This window comes from Onychostoma macrolepis, chromosome 09, assembly GCF_012432095.1.
Source record: "Onychostoma macrolepis isolate SWU-2019 chromosome 09, ASM1243209v1, whole genome shotgun sequence".
Taxonomy (NCBI): domain Eukaryota; kingdom Metazoa; phylum Chordata; class Actinopteri; order Cypriniformes; family Cyprinidae; genus Onychostoma; species Onychostoma macrolepis.
In genome coordinates this window covers 25538611-25561245 of record NC_081163.1, presented here as the reverse complement: position 1 = coordinate 25561245, position 22635 = coordinate 25538611, and the positions used below count along the sequence as shown (strand labels likewise).

General features: G+C 36.8%; 1 protein-coding gene across 2 annotated transcripts in view; it reads left to right on the top strand.

Moving 5' to 3' along the window:
• Positions 1-17204, top strand: part of tlk1a (tousled-like kinase 1a) — a 47142-nt gene extending 29938 nt beyond the window's left edge. The window contains exons 5-23 of one of the 2 annotated variants that reach the window (XM_058786943.1): positions 1155-1193; positions 2019-2094; positions 2359-2402; positions 3962-4057; positions 5181-5267; positions 5743-5835; positions 6042-6152; positions 6327-6463; positions 6758-6946; positions 7289-7355; positions 7675-7772; positions 8794-8875; positions 8966-9057; positions 10712-10801; positions 10892-11061; positions 11681-11816; positions 11901-12012; positions 12156-12263; positions 16458-17204. In XM_058786943.1, the coding sequence (XP_058642926.1) occupies positions 1155-1193; positions 2019-2094; positions 2359-2402; positions 3962-4057; positions 5181-5267; positions 5743-5835; positions 6042-6152; positions 6327-6463; positions 6758-6946; positions 7289-7355; positions 7675-7772; positions 8794-8875; positions 8966-9057; positions 10712-10801; positions 10892-11061; positions 11681-11816; positions 11901-12012; positions 12156-12263; positions 16458-16598 (1968 nt within the window). In that variant the 3' untranslated portion in view covers positions 16599-17204. The remainder of the gene's footprint in view (positions 1-1154; positions 1194-2018; positions 2095-2358; positions 2403-3961; positions 4058-5180; positions 5268-5742; positions 5836-6041; positions 6153-6326; positions 6464-6757; positions 6947-7288; positions 7356-7674; positions 7773-8793; positions 8876-8965; positions 9058-10711; positions 10802-10891; positions 11062-11680; positions 11817-11900; positions 12013-12155; positions 12264-16457) is intronic. The other variant, XM_058786944.1, reaches the window with a different exon arrangement.
• Positions 17205-22635: the final 5431 nt, after the last annotated feature.

Sequence of the window (22635 nt, the reverse complement as noted above, 5' to 3'; positions counted from 1 at the left end):
ATTATAATATTTTTAATTCGCGTCGGCCTATTTCTGAATGAAATAATAAAATGCGACTTATGTTTTTTTTCTCTCTCAAAACGTTTTTTTTTTGTTGTTGTTGTTGTTTTTATACGCGTAGCTTATTTTAACCATGCAGTAAACCTTTTAAAATATCTTGATAAATTACTGAAAAAAAATAAATAAATAAGTGACTTTAAACCGTTTAACTGATTGTATTAATCGGTCAAAATTCTTATCGGTCGGTTAACGGTTAAACGGTTAAAATGAACATCCCTAAAATGAGCACAATGGAAGCAATCAAAATCAACAAAAGAGCAATGATATGCAAGTGCTATAACAAGTCTCAGTTTGCTTAACGCAGTACACATAGCAAGGTTTTATTATATAATGAATAAAAAGAAAACGGATAGAATAGAAAAAGAATAGAGCATGCTAGTGTTAGAAGCCTTTTTTGCTTTTGTTAATTGTATGATAAATAAAAAGAAAACAGATAGAATACAAAAAGATTAAAGAAACTAGTGTTAGTTTTTTTTTTAAGAATAGAATTAGAATAGTGTGCTAAGTATAGTGCTAAACTATTCTTTTCTGTATCCTTCCTGTTTTCCTTTTTTCCTCTTTTGTTTTCTTTCATTTTCATTTCCATTTACTTCCCTTTTCTTTTTCCTTATCCTATCATTTTCCCTTCCTTCTAATTTCCTATTCCCTTTTTTCTCTTTTCTTTCTCCTCCTGTCCTTTAATTTTCTCATTTTTTTCTTCTTTTCATTTCCTCTTTTGCTTCCCTTTTCCTGTCATTCTCTCATTTCTTTTCCTCTTGCCTTTCTGTCTGTCTTATCTTTTTCTTTTCCTTTATTTCCTTATCATCTTTGTTTTTTTCTTTTTCTCATTTCCTTTTCCTTCCATTTTCCTTTAATCTTTGTCTTCATTTTCCTTATCCTTTCTTCCTTTGTTTTCCTTTTTCTCATTTCCTTATCCTTATCCTTGCTTTTTCCTTGAATTTTTCTTTTCGTTTTCCTTATCCTTTCCTCATTTGCTTTCCTTTTTATTTATTTTCCTCATTTCCTTTTCCCCTTATCTTTCATTGTCTCGTTTCATTTGTTTTCCCGTTCCCTTTCCTCTTCTCTCATTCTTTCTTCCACTTTCTCTGTTGCAGGGATCAGATGGGAAAAGAGGAAGTTCTCCTGCGTATTCAGTAAGTCTCTCTGTCCCAGTCATGTGAGAATTGAAAAGAGACAAATGATGCTTTTTGAGGCTCTTGGTTCAGTCACATCGACAGTCCTCTCTTTGGAGAGACGTGATGTGGTTTCTAGAAAAGCACTGGCCTAGCCCCCACACAAGACTCATCATTTTCTACGATAACCACAAATTAAGCTTAGATTATGAGAAATTAATACAAAGTAGCGATCTATAATATACATGATGGAGTTTAACCACATCTGTTTTGAAAAAACTCTCTTTCTGCTTCACAGCTGTAAAAAGATTAGCATTTTAATCAACATATAGCAGCATTTCTTTTTTGTGTGTGTAGGACACAGTTTATCTCTTAATAGCGTTGGTATCAAAATCTGCGACGGAGTTTGGTGGCAGACGTGGAGGTTTCGGTCCAAGCCAGTGAGCGAGAACTCCTCTCTGATCAGAATGCAAAGATGCCCTTGGCAGCACACCCCTCTTTGTCTGTGCTGAAAAGAGCAGGATATTTCTGCATCCTTTCCCCAGTGAGAGAGAAAATAGACTGTGATTATTGGTCCAGGCCCCGGATTATGCACTCTCACATTAGGGATATTCTTAGAGTCATTTAGACTCGAGAGTCATTAAATACTGTTTGAAGACGCACAATATGTCTCGTTATACTCTCAGCTGATATTCAGAGATTGTACGATTTGCTCTCAGGAGACTATGAATTTAAATGTGATGCTCAGTGCTTGCTGAGGCCAGCGTTATTGTGAGTAGGGTGCAAAATAAGACCTGAATAAATTCATAACAAATGGTGTATGAATGTAATGTCTCTCATTTATAGACTCCTGAAAAGAAGCACTCTGAATCATCACGGGGCAGGAAGAGGAAAGCTGACAACCAATCAGAGAGCAGTCAGGGTAAACGATTGACTTTTCTTTTTTTTTTTCTTTCTCTCAATTCAATTCAAAATTGCTTTATTGGCATGACTGTAAAAAATACAATATTGCCAAAGCTTGAAATATATGTGGAGAAATATTATAACAATGAAAAGATCAAAATAATAGAATAAAAACATTATAACAATTTTTTTTTTCTCTCTCTGTTTTCTAGTATGTTATTTACGCTTAGCTCAATATGCTTAATCATACATCTTTTTTTTTTCTTTTCATTTTCTCTCATAGGGAAGTCTGTCATTCGGGGACCCAAAATTAGTGATTATTTTGATGTGAGTACCTGTCAATAATTTGTGGGTAAGCTAAGGAAAGCATATGATAAATCGTTGGCATTGACTCAACAAACACGTAACCTGATATGTGATTGCAGCTTGGATGATGTTGTTTTAAATACATGAAACCATATTTGCAGCATAGTTAATAAAGTAGGGTGGACCTTAATTTTTTTTAGTGATGTGATTGCATAGTAGGGCTGCACAATTAATTGAATTTATTTTGTTAATTATTCTATCAGTTGATGTGGATTTGTAATTGACTGAATGTCTTTAGGCAACTGTTTTTCAATGCAAACACCATAGAAACCATATAGTTAGGCTACTTTTTTTACCATGGTAACGAGGTGCTGTACTTTTGGTTATGTATAAAAGATGAGGCTGTTACAGTTTTCACAAGGGTACTGTCAAATGTACATCTGCATCGCAACTCAAGCTCCTGCTAATCTGAACTCGAGCTCCTGTTCTAATGTGCATTTCTAAGAGACAAAACTTGTAATATTATGTTCAGTGCTACCAAATCAGGTGCTGGTGCCACTGCTCTCGAATGTTAGTCTGGAGGCCTGATAATATAAATTGTACTGTAAAATGTTACTGTAATTTGAAATTTTGTCTGTTTAATTGTAAATGAAATGTATAGCTTTAGTAAACCTTTTTTTCTTTTAGTTTTAGTATAACATTATTATACCATGCATAATTTTACCTTTTTTTTTGTTTAAAGAAGAAACCAAACCAATGTATAGCAATAGAAGTTCAGGAAGAGTGTTTTCAGCCTTTTCTTAAATAAATGCATATTTTATATGAAAATATGGCATGCAACTTCAAACAATGGCATAAATATGTTCAAAAAATTAATTATCGTTATTAATAATCGCAATTACAATCTCAAGGGAATAATCGACAATTATGATTTTTGTCATAATCGTGCAGCCCTTTTGCATAGTGAAGTGTAGTATTTTTAATAAATATTAAATATAAATATAATTAATGTTATATTCCCTCTCAGGCAGTACTGGTTACATCAAAGTCATTTCAGAAGTGGTGAAATATTTTTCATTGATGAAAGACTTTTCTGATGAACACTGAGTCAGACACAAGGTTTTTTTTAATTCTCAAAATTACATTTATGTAAAATGGGTTGGTCTGGTTCAAATTTGAACCAGTTTTACTATATCAGGAGGATGCTCAAACTGAACAATGTTTTAAGTGTGGCGTTTTTATAATTCTCTCCACATTAAGCTGGGAAAGCAGAAAGTGTTTTAACATTGAAACTATTACACCATCACCTTTTAAAAAAACAAAACAAAAAAAAAACCTTCAACCATGATGACATTTCTGTCATCTAGTCACCCTCATGTCATTCCAAACGCAAATGTTTTTTCTTCAGTCAGAATAATAAAAAAAGTTGCTGTTCCATGCAATGAAAGCATATGATAACCAGTGGCTGTCAAACTTCAAAAAGGACAGTCTATGTGGTGTTCAGTGGAGTGGTTTCTAGAACTGCTTACGTTGATGATCATTTAAAACCATATGATTTGTTTATTTCCCTCTATCTGTAGTTTCAGGGTGGTAATGGGTCCAGTCCAGTAAGAGGTCTACCACCAGTCATCCGTTCACCCCAGAACTCACATTCCCACTCTGCACCAGGATCCAGCGTACGTCACACACACTCTCTCATACCCTGTTTACACCTGGTGTTAAGAGCTGCCTCAGGTGATCTGATTCTGATCACAAGTGGACAGACCACCAGTTATACCTGGTATACCTTGTGATCGGATGTCACAAGGAGGGTCTCTGATTTCATCACTCCACACATCGCCATGTTATTCTGTTTTGAGCAGATTCTTTTGGAAATTCTTTAGGATTTTAACTGAACTTTGGATGTGTGTTGCAGTTGCTTCATGTTGGTGTCAGAATGCTTTTTACACTAATTAGGGGCATAATGGTACATGTATTTGTACGGGAAATGTTAGATACAGGTCTTTCAATTCAGCACGCATATGTAATGAATGAATGCAGCATTGTTTTAACTACTGCACGTGTAGAACTTTGGTCTGTACAAACCTTAGGATGATATTGTGAAGACATCTGAAAAATAAAGGGGAAAATGAAAGGATTCTAGTCTCTGATAAACTTCACAGACTTCACTGAACAAGCACCTATGTGCACATGATTGTCTAAAAGCCACAATGCGAGACAATAGGAGCATAATAATTCTGAATAAAATATATATTTTGCTAAAATGTTTAGCATCCAAAAGTGAAAGCATTTCAAATGTCTTCCCCACTGTAAACTGCAGTACAGGGTTGCAGCAGTATTGACAGACTTTATTTACAGATAGAGCAATACTCAGTAAGCTACTGTTTAATAAAAAAGAAAAAAGAAACAATTTTGTTTTGTTCTTTCATCAGCTGTACTGAAAACATACTGAACCTTGACTTTAAAAGCAAGTTGCACGTTGAACAGTTTTGTGTACCATTACACCACTAGTACATGTTTCCAACTACCGTATGTGCAGCAGGGTTTGATCAAAAAAAATGTACTGCATTTGCACCTGTATTTAACTCTGACAACTTGTGATTGGGTCATTCGACACTGATGCTAATGCTTTGACTTATTTCAGTCCAATAATTGCGTATCATGATCAAACACACACTCCATAAAAAACTGACATCCTCACCCAGGAACACACACGTGTCACAACACTACCTATGTGTGTGCCTCTCATTACTACACAGTTACTACGACATTTCTATACAGTCTAATGTTGTGTTTCAGACCCGGCAGAGCAGCTCATCTCCCACTAGTCTGTGTTTTGTGGACTCTATGATTTCTTCTAGACAGATGGCGGTCAAGAGTGTTCAGGTGGGACTCTGCATAAGTGCACTTACTCTCAAATAACAAGAACTGTATTGGAAGTTTTTATAGAACAATTAATCAATTAAGTAGACTTGACACTCTTCTTGGTATACAAGTGAAAAGAAATCTCAAAAATAGGGCAAAAAAATTTAAATATTAAATTTTATTTAGCCTTTTTTTGGCTATCATAAATGTTTTTGATTTTTAATTTATTTTTTTTAAATTAGCCTGGGATAATGATAAATCAATACAATGTACAAATTAAAGTAATTTGGAAAGTAGCACAAATCAATGATTCATGCATGGTAAAAGGTTTTCATGACTGTTGTGATTTAACTTTCATATAAAAAAAATAGAAAAAAAGTGAAATTGGTTTTGATCACAAATGAAGCCCTGTGGCATAAAATTACGTATTTAAAGAATATCTATCATGAATAAGTTGTAGAATTGTGTGTGTTTGTGTATTTTGTTCATCCTGTAGACTGACCTGACTGTGGTAAAACTGGCCACTATAGAGAGCAATAAGAACCTGGACCTGGAGAAGAAAGAGGGCAGGATAGACGATCTTCTGCGGGTGAGAGGAGATTATTCATTTCATAAATGAGAATGATTCCAAAACAAATTTGTTGTAAATGGTTTTGATGTGAAATCACTTGTCTTGCAAATTTGAGTTGCGTCAGACTTGGTGTAACCCTAACTTTTTTTTAAAGAATTTAACAATGAAAATGTTTTTATTTTTATAATGTGTTTTTCATTTTTTTTTCTTCCTCTTCTGTGCAGGCAAACTGTGATCTTAGGAGACAAATTGATGAGCAGCAAAAGCTTCTAGAAAAGTACAAAGAACGTTTAAACAAGTGCATCACTATGAGCAAAAAACTTCTGATTGAGAAGGTGAAGCATCCTGGTGATATTTCAGAAATCTTTTGAATGTAAAAATACCCAGTGCTCATCTGTAAATGTTCAAGGTTGCTGTGTAATGGCATCATTTAACCACAAGCTTTAAAGTTTAATAGTTTCAACGGTAAAATGAACAAGATTTTTCTGAAGCTGTGTGTATTTGTCCAGAGCACACAGGAGAAGCAGGCGTGTCGGGAGAAGAGCATGCAGGATCGACTGCGTTTGGGTCATTTCACCACTGTGAGACACGGAGCCTCGTTTACAGAGCAGTGGACAGACGGCTACGCCTTCCAGAACCTCGTCAAGTAAGACGCTTAATGAAGATTGACACAGCACAAGCTCAAAGTATACTTCTGTATTTGCACATGCAGTCCTCTCTAGCCTTATAAAATTAAACACTACTATGCATGCGTGAACACTTTACGATTACTTGACTAGTAAGTCAATTACTTGACTGGACTAAAGTCTCTCAACAATTGTCCGTTTTCACTCTAATTTTCACTCATCTATAGCAGGTCTCTTGCAGATCCATAAGTGAGTGCATTACAGGTTACAGATTTGCCTATATGAACTGTCTTTCTTTGACTCTTTTTATGCAGACAGCAGGAATGGATCATTCAACAACGTGAAGAAATTGAGAGACAGAGGAAACTGTTAGCTAAGAGAAAACCACCATCAGCCAGCAGCTCACAGTCGCCTAGCACCAACTCTGAGCCTAAACAACGCAAGACCAAGGCTGTGAACGGCTCAGAGAATGACCCTTTCCTAAAACCCAGCCTTCCTCAGCTGTGAGTGCTGCAAAAAACTGCAGTAATTCAGTAATTGCACTAATATTCACAAATAACTGATTTAATTTGCCAGAAAATCTTATAGAAGATCTTTAAGCTGGAAGTCAAAATTTTAGACTCACTTGAATGACATGTTTCTGATGAATTGCAGGACATGATTTATCAGGAAGTCAAATTTCCATTATATGAAAAAATTACTTTTTATCTGCTACAACACACAAGTCTCTAAGGAAGCAGTGTGGAGAAATTGCATCAGCTCCTTCAGAATTGTGATTGTTACTCACTCTTTGACCGTCAGATCTTTCTAGATTTTTTAATCTTGTTCCTCTGATGTTTCTGCAGGCTAACTTTAGCTGAGTACCATGAGCAGGAGGAGATCTTCAAACTGAGACTCGGCCATCTCAAAAAGGTCAGTGCACAAGCTCAGTGGTTCCTGTATGATTTAGATCTTCATGCATTTCAGAGCATGTAAAAAGCAATTAAAAAATAGAAAATAATGTCTATCTTTGTTTCTGCAGTACTCCAAAGAACAGCATATGCTTTTGTAACATGATGAATGTCTTTACTGTTACTTTTGATCAGTTTAATGTCCTTGCTTAATAAAAGCAAAAGTATTCATTTCTTTCAACAAAAAAAAAAAGCATCTTAAAAAAAATGTCATCCTTACTCGTTACTTTCTGTTCACATTCTTTTCTTTTTGTTTTCTTCATGCGTTTGTGTATTTGTAGGAGGAGGCAGAGATTCAGGCAGAGCTGGAGAGGTTGGAGAGGGTGCGAAATCTTCACATCCGAGAGTTGAAAAGAATAAACAATGAAGACAGTTCACAGTATGTATCCAAACTATGAATATATCAGCCTCTGATCTTTTTTCTTTTTTTTTTTCATTTTATTTTGTTGTTTGTACTGGACATTGACTCCTCATTAGTATATGCTTAATTTTCATATCGTCCTATCGTCAGCCTGTGAAATCGCCGATACATGATATTATCCTGCTAATTTGTTTAATTATTTATTTACTTAGTTTCATTGCTGAAAAGTGAACCAACTCCAGCGTGAGGCTAAAAGCAGCCTAATGTTTTTAATATGACTGAATTTGTATTTAACATAACAAATTAATAGAAACATTGTAAGTTACTAATTATAATGCTTACATTTCCTCAGTTATTCAATAAGCAGCTAACAGTTACAGAAAACGAGCAAAGAACATCATCACAATCTCAGTCTAGCGTGAGTTTATGCACTTGAAAAACACTCCTGTTATAATCAGTGAATCTATACTGTATGATAAATAACAGTCAGAATTCAGTCAGCGTGCGCTGAACAACAGAACTCCGCTGTTTCAGTGATGACTCATCTGAATGCCTCTGATTGGCCATTAAGCTCAGCACAATCGTGTGTGATAACGCGCAACTTTGTAAAAAGCAGAAAAAGAAAATGCAACAAATAAGCTCTTGCTAAGAACTTCATTTGGACAACTTTAAAGGCGATTTCTCAATATTTTTGTTTTTTTGCACCCTCAGATTGCAGATTTTCAAATAGTTGTATCTCAGCCAAATATTGTCCAATCCTAACAAACCTACATCAATGAAAATCTTATTTATTCAGCTTTCAGATAATGTATAAATCTCAATTTTAAAAGAAATTGACCCTTATGGCTGATTTTGTAGCCCAGGGTCACATTTATATGTAGTCTATATATATGTTGTCTGAAAAAATAAATTTTTGTTTGTTTTACCAAAACATGATTTAGTTTTACATGATTATTTTCCACCCACCCACCCTCCCTTTCTCTCCTATTTCTCTTTTTGTTTTTTTTTTGTTTTTTTGTATTGTTTTAATCTTTCTCAGATTCAAGGACCATCCCACCCTGAATGAGCGCTACCTGCTGTTACATCTGCTGGGCAGGGGTGGCTTCAGTGAGGTCTACAAGGTATCTTTACCCCCCATTTATAACAGAGCCTGAAATATGCTGACCTTTGAGAAAGAAACGCATAATTTGATTCATCATTCTGCTCTTCAGGCGTTTGACTTAATTGAGCAACGCTACGCTGCTGTGAAGATTCATCAGCTCAACAAAAACTGGAGAGAGGAGAAGAAAGAAAATTACCACAAGTATGTTCCTCCTTTTTGATGCTATTCAAGGAAATGTTCTTGTTAAATACATCAGTAGGGCCCTATGATTTCCGCGATACGGAAAACACGGACTGAATCGCTGAATCCAGTCATAAAAATTACATTTACTGTATAATGTGGAATGTCATAGATTTTGCCAAATTTTGGATGAATAAATCAAAAGTAGGGCAGTACACTTAAATCAAAACATGATATGGACTAGTGTCTGTAAATATTAAACTGCACAAAGACTATTTAAATACTAATCCTGCATGTTCTGCATATCTTTGTGTGAAGGAATGGCGCAAACAGAAACTTAAAGGTCTTCACAGCAACCTGTCAAAATAAAAGTCTGGTTTAACTTGAAGAAACTGTGACAAAAATATTACTTAGCCCAGCGTGTCTCAATCCCAGTCCTCGCGCCCCCCGCTCTGCATATTTCGTATGTATCTCTTTATCACGTACGACATTTGTTCTATTCGACCATAAGTGCCCTGCGAGACGTGAATTTAAATTGTATTTATTTACAGAGGTATATGATGTCCACTTGTCTATATGATGTCCAGGACAGCGCAAATAAATGAATGTTCCGAAGTGAAGTAAACTTCAACGGATTTCCCCTGTTCAGGGAATAGGAAGGAATGAACACTGTGTAGGGATCGTATCAATCGGAAACACAGTTCATGCACGTAGCTCTCTTCTAACGAGCTGGTTATCTGAATCAAGTGTGTTAACTAAGAGAGACATGCAAAATATAAAGAGCAGGGGGGTGTGAGGACTGAGATTGGGAAACGCTGACTTAGCCTAATATAGTGACAGTACTACTACTACTACTAATAATAATAATACAATTATTATTCAAATTTTATTTTTAAGGAATATTTACCAGAATTTATGCATTTATCAGAAAAAATGTAAATACACAATCAGGTATTTCTGAGAAAAAATAAAAAATAAAATATTTAAAACAGATTTCATAGGGCCCTACATCTGTGGCATGCTGCCCATCACCATAAGTAATGAATTATATTTTAGATTGCATAAACAGGGAAAAAAAAAAAAAAAAGGGAATTATCCACTCTAACTTTATAGACAGGGTAGACATCATGCGTAATTTGATGGAAAGGGAAAAAGACGTACAATCCGTTCAGTATGTTGTTGTTGAACCTTCAAGATGATCATGATCATTCAGCCAAAAAACATTCAAATATATCTTTCCAAAAAATTCTAAGTAGACCAAACTAGCCAGAAAAACATCTGTTGTAAAATGACTTTAACAATGCAGTTCATTTAAAGGACGGTACGTAGCCTGGTTTGGATTCAGATATGCCAATTACCCTGACAGCAGCTTTCCACAGATGCTTCTGACGGAGCTGTATTTAACCCTGAACATTTTTTTTAAGATTAAATAACCTCTTTTTATTTTTTTTCTTTAGAGCCATTTCTCACTTTTTTTTTTAATGCGCAACTGATATGTAGCAGGCTTATATTGTGGTGTGAGGACATTGTTATGTAAGGCTGTATTTCCATGCCGATTGGTATTCGGTACAGAACTTGAAATGTCTGGAAATCTAGTCCGTCTGTCTCTCATGACGCTGGCCGCCTGGGTCTCACCTCTGTTGCCCATGGTAACCTGTGCCTCTCTCCTCTGCAGACACGCCTGTCGGGAATACCGAATACATAAACAGTTGGATCATCCCAGAATAGTTAAACTGTACGATTACTTTTCACTGGACACAGACACGTGAGTTCCAGCCCTGCAGATTTCTTCTACCAACCATCAGAACACATCAGTGAGACAGACACGAGTGACATGAGTTTCTGTTTCCTGCAGGTTTTGTACGGTTTTGGAATACTGTGAAGGAAATGATCTGGATTTCTACTTGAAACAGCACAAGCTGATGTCTGAGAAAGAAGCTCGCTCTATCGTCATGCAGATTGTTAATGCTTTACGATACCTGAACGAGATCAAGCCACCCATAATACACTATGACCTCAAACCCGGTGAACACATTCTCTGCGTTTTACTTTTCATACCCTCAAATAGGCAAAGTTCTCGTTTTTTGTTTGTTTGTTGCTTATTGTTTATGCACAGGTTGTTTTTTAACCTGTATATGCATTTAGATATATACCACGTGTATATATACAGTTTAGACCATTTTGAACGGTTTAGCAGTTTGGGGTTTGTACAATTTATATGTTTTTTTTTTAATTTATTAATTTATTTAATAAAAATTGAGTAAAAACAGCAACAAAAGTCACATTATACTTCAGAAATCATTTTAATATGCTGATTTTCTGCTTGGAAAAAAAGTTCATCAATGTTGAAAACAGTTGCACTGCCTTATAGCTTTATATTTTTTTAGAAACTGTAATGATGAAACAGTGTAAATATCTTCACTGTCACTTTTGATCAGTTTAATACTGCCTTGCTGAATAAAAGTATTAATTTCTTAAAAAAATGTTTTTGACCTCAGACGTTTGGATGGTAGGATATGTATTATTTTTCCACCCTTCACTATTATGCATATGTGAAAGATATAACAAAGATAATCCAGTATAGGGAATGGTGCTTGTGTATTTATTTTTGTATTTATGTGTGTATTTGTGTGGTTGTGTACAGGGAATATTTTACTGGTAGATGGAACTGCATGCGGAGAGATAAAGATCACAGATTTTGGACTGTCTAAAATCATGGACGATGACAACTATGGAGTAGATGGAATGGACTTGACATCACAAGGGGCAGGCACTTACTGGTAACACACTCACAGATACTCTAACAATTAGGCTTTTTCCTTTTTAAAGCATGTAACTCAATCGTGTCTTGTTTCGGCTGTAAGGTACTTACCCCCTGAGTGTTTTGTGGTGGGTAAAGAGCCTCCAAAGATCTCCAATAAGGTGGACGTCTGGTCTGTCGGTGTCATATTTTTCCAGTGCCTCTATGGAAGAAAGGTGAAGAGCAATTATCTGAATAAATGAGAATATTATCAGTAGCCTCTACAGGTTAAAGTGCAAAATGGAAGTAGCTGTCATTTTCCTGATTTCAGTTACACTGTAGTTATGTTTAACCATGCAAATTTGATTTGTTTTTCTAGCCATTTGGCCATAACCAGTCCCAGCAGGACATCCTACAGGAAAACACCATCCTGAAAGCCACAGAGGTTCAGTTCCCTTCCAAACCCGTTGCCAGCAATGAGGCCAAGGTCATTTCAGATTTTCTTTGAAAAATAGTCAGTATAAAATGTTGGAATTGGAATTATGGAATGGAATTATAAAAAAAAAAAAAATGGAATTATAAAACATTATGAACAAATATTTAAAATGAACTACAAAAAAAGCTGGTTTAAAAAAAATTGCAAGAATATCCACTTTCCCAATTCCGATCTGCATATTTTGTGTCTCTTTTGTAACACACCTGATTCAGATCATCAGCTGAACTTAACTGTTACAACTGAAAGGGTGCCTACACAGTGTTCACTGCTCCCTATTCCCTGAGCCCTATTCACTTTCAGAACACCCTGCATTGTCACACACAGATAAAACTTGAGTAGGGCATTTTAGAGAGGTCTGAGGTATGATAACATGATCACACTTTAGTCAATATATGTCATACACAGTGTTGGGGAAAGTTACTTTTAAAAGTTTTTTTTAATTGCGTTGCTCCCTAAAAAAGTAACTTATTACATTACTTGGTTACTTTTTATGGAAAGTAATGCGTTACATAACTTTTGCGTTACTTTTGCTTGCTTGTTTTTTAATACAAAAAAAGTTATATTTTTTGGCAAACGTAAAAGCCCTTTCACACCAAAAGTGAAATGAACTAGCCTCAGGCTGAAGAGAAAGTAAATTCACATCTGTACAGTAGAACACAGAAGAAGAAAGTTCAACACACTACAGCAATAAAAAAAAAGAAGCACAAATGTTTATCTAGAGTAATTTTTGCTTATTAGTATCGTTGAATTGGATTATTGAAGGTCAGCAGCAAAGACATTGGTTAATAAAATGGGATTAAATACATAAAGGATTTTGGTGTTATTTAACATTTAATTATTGCAGGTTTGAATCATATTCTGAGTTGCATTTCGTTGTTTTTATTTATTTTGAGGAATACTGAATTAAATAAGTATATTTAATTAAATATTTAACTGAAATAAGTAACTCAGATATTTTCTTGTAAATTAAAAAGTAATGCATTACTTTACTAGTTACTTGAAAAAGTAATCTGATTACTTGTAATGCGTTAGCCCCAACACTTTGCATATGTGGTCATACAGGTGCATTTACATCAAAGAATATATTAATAGTTTAATAATTATAAATTAAACTATAAACTAAAGTCATATTTGAAAACACTAAACTGCATGATAAATGTCTGTTGGAAAATGTGATATGAAAAGAAATAGAAGTTGTTTTTTTGTTTTTGTTATTTTTATAGTATATTTTGTATGTTATATGATAAAGGGTCAGAATTGGGAACCTCTATTAAATGTGTAAATGTAAGCCTAAAATATTGATGAAGAAATCTCCCTGTCTGTGTTACTTGTCAGTTATTCACATACAATAGCAGTAGGTTGGTAAAGCCCTGCCAGTCTAGGCAAATCTTTACAAAATGTGATCACAGATTATATATAATGATGGTAAAACGAAGACGACATTGTATTAGATATCATCAATTCGTTTTCAACTAGTGTTAGTTTTGTTAACAAAAACTGATGGAAAATGTTTGTTGGTGAGATGACAGTAAGGTCAATAAACGATAACTAGGACTATATCAACCTGCAATTTCGTTGGCGATGAAAGACGAGACTAAAATGCATTAAAAAATAAAAACCTCCTTTTTAAAAAAATATTATTGCGGACTGCTCTACGTACACGCCTCTAGTACGTGAGCATTCATGTGTGCAGTTGCCAGATATCAAGAGTTCAAATCCCCGAATCAGAGCATCGCTAATACAAGGATACATTTCCTGCCTGTTGTTTTGCTTATTTTTTGCAGTCTGTGACAACCATGCGCACGCGCTCGCTCTTCATTTTGAAAGCGCTGTCGACAAACAATCTGGTGTTTGCGATTATGGTTGCTTTACTATTGTTGAATTACTATTAGGAATTTCAATGTTATAATATTTTTTATATTTTATATATGTTTTTTTAACAGTTTTCATAATGTGCACACAGAGAGTTCATAAGTCTTTGTTATTAATTTATATTAAAAAAAAAAGCCTAGTGTTACTTCCCCTCCCGACCCCTAGATGCTGAAGGGGAACGTAACGTCTAGGGGTTGGAGAAAAGGTGCAACAACAACAACAAAAAAAAGGTTTTTAGAGGTCATCACTCCTGTCCCAGCCAGCAATCACCACACAAATTTGAAATACTTCTTTGGTTTAGAAAAAAAAAAAAAGAAGTATTTCAAATTTGTGTGGTGATTGCTGGCTGGGACAGGAGTGATGACCTCTAAAAACCTTTTTTTGTTGTTGTTGTTGCACCTTACCTTTTCTCCAACCCCTAGACAGGAAAAGAATGTAACACTAGAATAAATCAGTACACTAGATGAGGTAACCTTTTTTTAACCATGTGTATGAGTCGGCATTCTGTCGATTTATGCTTACTCGTGAAAGTGCATTAACTGAAATGCAAAAGTAAATTTCTCAAATGACAACAATCATTTCGATTATACAAGTTGCTTGAGTTGGCTCACAAACTCAGTCACTTGAGTTTAACCACAAACTTAGTTTTCATTGAGAACAGCACACGAAATTGCTGAAAACTCTGACATACTAGTATGTTTTATAAAGCATCTGCTGTTGAGGCAACATCTCAAATTTTGATATTTCTATCTTTATACCTAGTAAACGGCATCAATACTTATGTATTGTATTTTTATTCTGAAGACGTGGTTTTGCAAGTTTTATACACAGCAAGTATGTATCTGCCAGACATGTTGGTGACGACAACATAAAAAAATCATGCCAATAATCATGCCTAACTGTGTTTTTCATGAATTCACATGCCCCTTGTAGAATATGCAAAATGTTAATAATTTTAACAAAATAAGATCATGAATCGTGAAATTTGCATGTTATTGTTTATTTAATACTGTCCTGAATAAGCTATTTCACATAATAGATGTCTATATATACTACACAGGACAAAATAATAACTGAATTTATAAAAATGACCCTGTTCAAAAGTTTACATACCTTTGAATCTTAGTACTGTGTGTCGTTTTCTGGATGATCCACAACTGTCTTTGTGTTGTGTTAGTTGTTCAGGAGTCCCTCGTTGGTCCTGAGCAGTTCAACTGCCTGCTGTTCTTCAGAAAAATCCTCCACCTCCTGCACATTCTTTGGTTTTCAAACATTTTTTGCATATTTGAACCCTTTCCAACAGTGATTGTATGATTTTGAGATCCATCTTTTCACATGGAGGACAATAGGGGGATTCATACATAACTATAATATAAGGTGAAAACATTTACTGATGCTCAAGAAGGCAACACAATGCATTAAGAGCTAGGGGGTGTAAACTTTTTGAATTGGATGATCAGAGTAAATTGTTTTTTTTTTGTTTTTGTTTTTTTGTCTTCTGGGAAACATTTAAGTATTTATGTAGCTTCTTAAGTGCAGTATCAAATAAAAAAATATATATATTTAAAATAAAAATGTACACATCATCCTGTTCAAAAGTTCACACCCTCTGGCTGTTAATGCATTGTGTTGCCGCCTTGAGCATCAGTAAATGCTTCCATCTTTTGTAATAGCTGTGTATGAGTCCCTCAATTGCCCTCAATGTGAAAAGATGGATCTCAAAATCATACAGTCACTGTTGGAAAGTGTTAAAATATGCAGATGCTGCTGGAAAACCAAAGAATGTGCAGGAGGATTTTTCTGAAGAACAGCAGGCAACAGAACTGCTCAGGACCAACAAGGGACTCATAATCAACTATCACAACAGAAATACAGTCGTAGATCATCCAGGAAACGACACACAGTACTAAGATTCAAGGGTATGTAAACTTTTGAACGGGGTCATTTTTATGAATTCAATTATTATTTTGTCCTGTTGAGAATATAAAAACATCTGTTATGTGAAATGGCTTATTCAGGACAGTATTAAATATACAATAACATGCAATTTTCATGATCTTCATTTTGTTAAAATTAACATATTTGCATATTCTGCAAGGGTTATGTAATCTTTTGAGCACAACTGTATGTAGGGCTAGTTACTGCAATTCATAGTCATCGCCACACACAATGGTCATAATGGAACAGGCCATTAAACAGACAATTTGATGAATTTTACAAATAATTATTTGGCATATTTTCTTAGACGCACTAATTATTTAGTGCAAAACCATTTTTCGTTTGTAATAAATGGCATGTTACTGTTTCCTGTAGGCATTCATCCGCCGGTGTCTAGCCTACAGGAAGGAGGACCGGTTTGATGTGCACCAGCTGGGAAGTGACTCCTACCTGCTGCCTCACATCAGACGGGCCAGTTCGTCAGGGGCCCTGGCACCAAACTCCACCTCCTATTGACAGCTTGCACTGAACACTGACTGACAGCCCGGCTGGCCAGCGTCTGATCTCCTTCCCTAGAGCAGGGCGGGACCACAAGGAAAAGAAGCTGGCTTCCTCAACTCGAGGAAGTTTGTGTTGAATTATTGTGCTTTTGCAGCATTGAGATTTGGGTTTACTGAGAAAAGTGTTTGGAAAGAGAATGAAGAAAAATAAAGCATGAATATTTAGACACCCAGAGAATGTCGCGATTAAAGTCATTGAAGAAAAATAATGCCTTCTGAAGACTCAATAGGGCACTGCTACTGTTAAGTACTTTGAAATGCGACTGTTGTCATTTGGTGTTTCACATGGTTGCCTCCACGTTCAAAGAGGAGAGAGACCTGGCAAACCACTATCAATTCCCACGGTCTCAGCTGGGTTTCCATAAATTAAGGATTTCTTTGAAGAGCCTCCGTTCAGAGTTACTGTAACAGGCCTGCAAAGGTTTCATTCTTCACTCTGTAGTAATGTAATGTGGTACAGACAACAGTGTTAGCTTTCCTCGCTTTGTTCAGCTAGCTACGAGAATGTAATTCTAGCATACAGAGTGGCTACTGGCACACTAGGCCCAGGCAGCATACTAATGTTAAATGCACAAAATAACCAAATGTAGACGAATGGCAATGTACAGAATCCTATGCAGGACAAAATAAAAGTATCCCCTCTGGAGAATTCATGTATATTTGTTGTACAGGACCTTAATTTCAGATATTAACTTTCAGCAGATTCATTCTGTACAGAGGTTTAACATTTTGCCCCTTTTTTTTTTTTTTTTTCTTGTAAATTTGGTTTCCTGGTGTGCTTTTTTTGATTTTTGCTGCATTGATGTTGCTCTTTTTCAAGCCGCTGTATAATGTACTTTGGGTATAAATTGTACAGTCCTGTTAAAAGAATAATTGCAAATAAATGCCAGGAATCTCCATTTAGTGTGTTGAACATGGTTGATGCGAGTTGCTGTTCTGTCAAGCAGTCTGTAGCGCCACCCACTGGCCTTCCAAAGTAACGCTCTATGCATGTTTTAAGCCAGAGTTTATCAAATGCACACAGTATGCAGTAAAATTTTATACATTCCTGTGAAATATATATATATTCATACATTGCTATGGGGTAAGATGAGCCACCTAGTAAACGACATCAATTTTAACATCATATCAATATAAATGTAGTGAAAGGTATTTTTGTGCTAAAGACACGTTTTGCATGTAAGTTTTATACATGGCAAGTATGTTTATGTCAATATTTGTCAGACATGTTGGTGACATGACAACATAAGGCACCATTCTGTGTGTGTGGCTAGATTCTGCAATTCATAGTCATGGTCATAATGGAGCGTGCCACTAAACAGCCAATATGATAAATTTTACAAAGAATTATCCAAAGCAAAAAAAAAAAAAAAGGATTTTTATTTAAAGAAATGTCATTGACAGTCTTAATAAATAATGACCAGACTTACACAACTTATGGCTAAAAAATTAATTAATTAATGATTGGCTGTATTATGGTTAAAAATACAGATATGATTATAGTCAAGAACGTTACGTACAATAAAAAATCATTTCATGCTTCAGGGTCTAGAAACAAAAAGATAAGTTACTATTCCATAGCAAACTATTCTATAACCTTGAAGCATCAATAGAAAAGACATGGTCATCTTACACCTAAGTTGTAAGGTGTAAAAATTGTAATGTTAACTGCAGAGATCACACAACAACCTTGGTGTCTTCTGGTGACTGGCACCAGCCCCGTTGTTTTCTGCTGATCCCAACCAGGCTTCTGCATGTGCATTCTGTGTGCATGTTTGTAGATGGATGTGGTCTGCACGTGTGTGTTTTCAGCATATGAACCTGATTTCTGTGAGTGGCAGCTGTTGGACACTCTTCATTAGTCCAGTCTCCTCCTTCCTTAGACACACAAATACATTTCTAAGCTTTTTCAGTCTCTCACACATATGCAGAACTAAATGATAATCTGTTATCATTTTGACTCTTACACACTAAAGTTACTCAAGGTCTGCACTCTAAAAATCTCTTTATTTTAGCAGGAGATAAAAACAAATGACAAACGTTTCGGCTTGCTGTCAATGTGACGATCTCAGTAACTCAATGATTATATTAAGACCAATAAAGACTAACAGGTGGTAGTAATTAGTTTTCTGAGTTCACAGACTCCAAATCAGATCCATCTATAACAGCAGAAAATTCAACAAATTTCAATGGGAACAATAACACATCAGGCAAAACATGCCGTTCATACACATTGCACCCAAAAAAAAGAAAAAAAGAAACATGAACGATCAAATCTTCATTTAAACCCATAGGTCCGAAATATTTCAGTTATTGAATTATCAAAAAAAAACCCAGAAGAAACCATTTTCAGTAAATTATATTTTAACTTACACACACACACACACACAAAAAAAACAGGGTAACACTTTATAATAACTGCACACTATGAATCATTAGGTAAGCATTAGTAAATAGTCAGTTCATCCTTTATAAAGCATTGTCCCAACATTAATAGTCATTGGTAAGCAGTTTATTAATACAGCTATAAATGCCTTGTTCTTGATTTATAAGCATATCTATTACAAAGGAGATTTAAAGGCTCAGTTATCTCCCTAACGAAAAAAACAAACAAAAAAAAAAAAAACAAAGAGCGATGCAGAACTCATAAATATTTCAAGATGCAAAAAAATGAAACTGTACACTTGGATTTTTATTTTTCATTTTGAAAAATATGAATCTCCATCTCAGCCATCTCCTGACCCGCCATGGCCTCCCGAGTCTCCTGACCTGCCATGGCCTCCTGAACTCCCTGCACCGCCATGACGCCCACGAACTCCCTGATCCATCATCCACCCCCCCTCCCTGTTGGATGTTGTTACAGTGCGGGATGTGCCTTTCGGGAGGGGGAGGTAATGTCAGGGAGTCTATGCCAGGTCAGGAGACTCGGGAGGCCATGGCGGGTCAGGAGATGGCTGGAGCCATACATAAAATGTTATTTGAGGACTACATGACATTCAAAATACATCCTGTAGGCTAAATTAACTGTCTTGTCTTTCAAAATGTGCGTCTCTGTCATTGGATTACAATCAGTTGAGGGGCGTTCGTATATCTAGTCTCAGTATGGCAGCCGCGGACGGATTGGCTACCAAAACGCGAACTAGCGATCTGAAACAATGGCCTCCGCACCTGAAGGGTTAGGGATAGGGTGACCAGACGTGCCGTTTTTCTCGGTACTCAAATACACACACAGCAGTCCAAATGTCTATTATGTAGTAGAATATCTCATGTAAATACAGTCGGTTATGGCTTAAGTGAACGTAAACAGGTGGGTGAAAACTGAATGCGTGTCAGTATTACATGCATCCGTTTTAAATGGACAGCATTCCTATTAAATACCTATCTGTGTCATTATGTTAACCAACGAAAAATGTTAAATAAATGTATAGTACTGTATCTGAAAAATGAGTTTAATTTGTATCTCTAACAAAAAATGAATATTTATTCCAGTTTTTCCAAATTCAATCCTTGATTCAAATTTCTCATAAGCTTAATTGATTTAAAGAGAGATTAATTAATGACTATTTTTGTTTGAAGACTACATATAAAATGGCTACCAAAATAAATGTTGGTAACTGCAGTTTGACTAAAAGTAATGACTAAAAGTTGACAAAAAATGCAATGACTTTTCGTCGACTAAAACTATGAAAGACTCAAATGACTAAAATGTGACTAAGACTATTAAGCATTTTCGTCTCATGACAAAGACTAAGACTAAATCAAAAATGCCTGCCAAAATTAACACTGCTCTCTGGGCTTAACAGGGGATCAGGAGCCCTCCGTGGGCTAAACTGGGGAATAGGAGCCCTCCGTGGGCTAAACTCAGGAACAGGAGCCCTCTCAGGGCTATCCTCAGGAACAGGAGCCCTCCTTGGGCTAAACTAAGGAACAGGAGCCCTCTCAGGGCTATCCTCAGGAACAGGAGTCCTCTCAGGGCTAGGCTCGGAATCTGAGGCTCTCTCTAGGCCAGACATTAGACCAACAGCCCTCCTTGGGCTAAACGTGGTGACAGGGACCTTCTCAGGGGTGAGCTCAGGAACCGCTTCCATCAAGGCAACAAGAGAAGGTTGGGAATGGCCTCCGTGGCCATGACAGGAGAAGCAGCCTGTGGACAATACTTCAGGGGACTTGACTTGACTCTGGTCAAGGGCTGGGATGAGGGTTGAGAGCAGTCTTTTCCTCTTATGGTTCACAGTGAAGGGAGGCTGCTGCTGACTTGAGTGAGTTGCGGACGGCGGCGGGCATGACTTCGGAGCCGCAGACAGCTACTTTAATTTAGGAGCGGTTGGCGTTTCTGGGCTCAGGACGAGGGTGGAGCTTTGAATGACTTGGGGATATTTTCGAGGGGCGGGCACTGGCTTCAGAGTGGCCGGCGGGCTTGACTTTGTAGTGGCCTGGCAGATTTGACTGACGAGCGGCCGGCGGGCTTGGGATAGCCACAGCCCGCGGGCTGGACAGATGAACGGCTGGCAGACTTGATTGATGAGCGGCCGGTGAACTTGACTGCGGGCCGGTTCTGGTTTGACTCAGCATAATACATGCACTCTGTGAGGGAGCTTGTGAGAAGGTACGTCTTGGGCATTCTGGAGTACCACCAATTGTCTAGAGTTTTTTGCTAGCTCCCGGAACTCCAACACAAAGTCCACCAATGGCCGGCCATTCTGAGCGAGGGGTTTCATGGTGCTTCAAACTTTATGTTATGGTCCGGTCTTCTGTCACAAATCAAGCTGAGACAACGGATAAGTGAAAGACATGCAGGTTTATTAACATGAGGAGCAAGGGGTGATTGATTGGAGCAAGGCAGGTGAGAATCCAACACAAAGTAAAGTTCAATGATTCTTAACTGAATACTGAGGTTTGGTTTCTGTGCAGGTCCAGGAGGGGTTCTTGATCCAGGAGCGGAGGAGAGCAACGTAGGAAGATCATCAGGAATCTGGAGGTAAGATTGATCGACTTGATTGGTGATGACAGGTGCAGGGAATCAGAACTCTAAGTGAATGTGATCGTGACTAAGAACAGGTGTGAACCGGGGAGGATTCTGGGACATGGAGTCCAGAGCTGGTGACTAGTGACAGAGACTCCCTGACAGATGTAGTGCGTAATGACAAGAAAACATATATACAAGGTTGTTTTCCATGTTGAAATTGTACATGATGTTCTTCAATATTAAAATGCAAATAGTTTAGGCTACATGTTTATTGACGAATAATTTATTGACGAATCAAATCTTGTATCACATGTTCTACTAATAATATAATATAATATAATATACTTCAATGTCCATGTCCATAGATGTACACTGAACAAAATTATAAACGCAACACTTTTGTTTTTGCCCCCATTTTTCATGAGCTGAACTCAAAGATCTAAGACTTTTTCTATGTACACAAAAGGCCTATTTCTCTTAAATATTGTTCACAAATCTGTCTAAATCTGTGTTAGTGAGCACTTCTCCTTTGCCGAGATAATCCATCCGCCTCACAGGTGTGGCATATCAAGATGCTGATTAGACAGCATGATTATTGCACAGGTTTGCCTTAGGCTGGCCACAATAAAAGGCCACTCTAAAATATGCAGTTTTAACACACAGCACAATGCCACAGATGTTGCAAGTTTTGAGGGAGTGTGCAATTGGCCAGCCCAGGACCTCCACATCCAGCATCTTCACCTCCAAGATCGTCTGAGACCAGCCACCCCGGACAGCTGCTGCAACAATCGGTTTGCATAACCAAAGAATTTCTGCACAAACTGTCAGAAACCGTCTCAGCAAAGCTCATCTGCATGCTCGTCGTCCTCATCAGGGTCTCGATCCTGACTGCAGTTCGTCGTCGTATCTGACTTGAGTGGGCAAATGCTCACATTCGATGGCGTCTGGCACTTTGAGACCTGTTCTCTTCACGGATGAATCCCGGTTTTCACTGTACAGGGCGGATGGCAGACAGCGTGTATGGCAT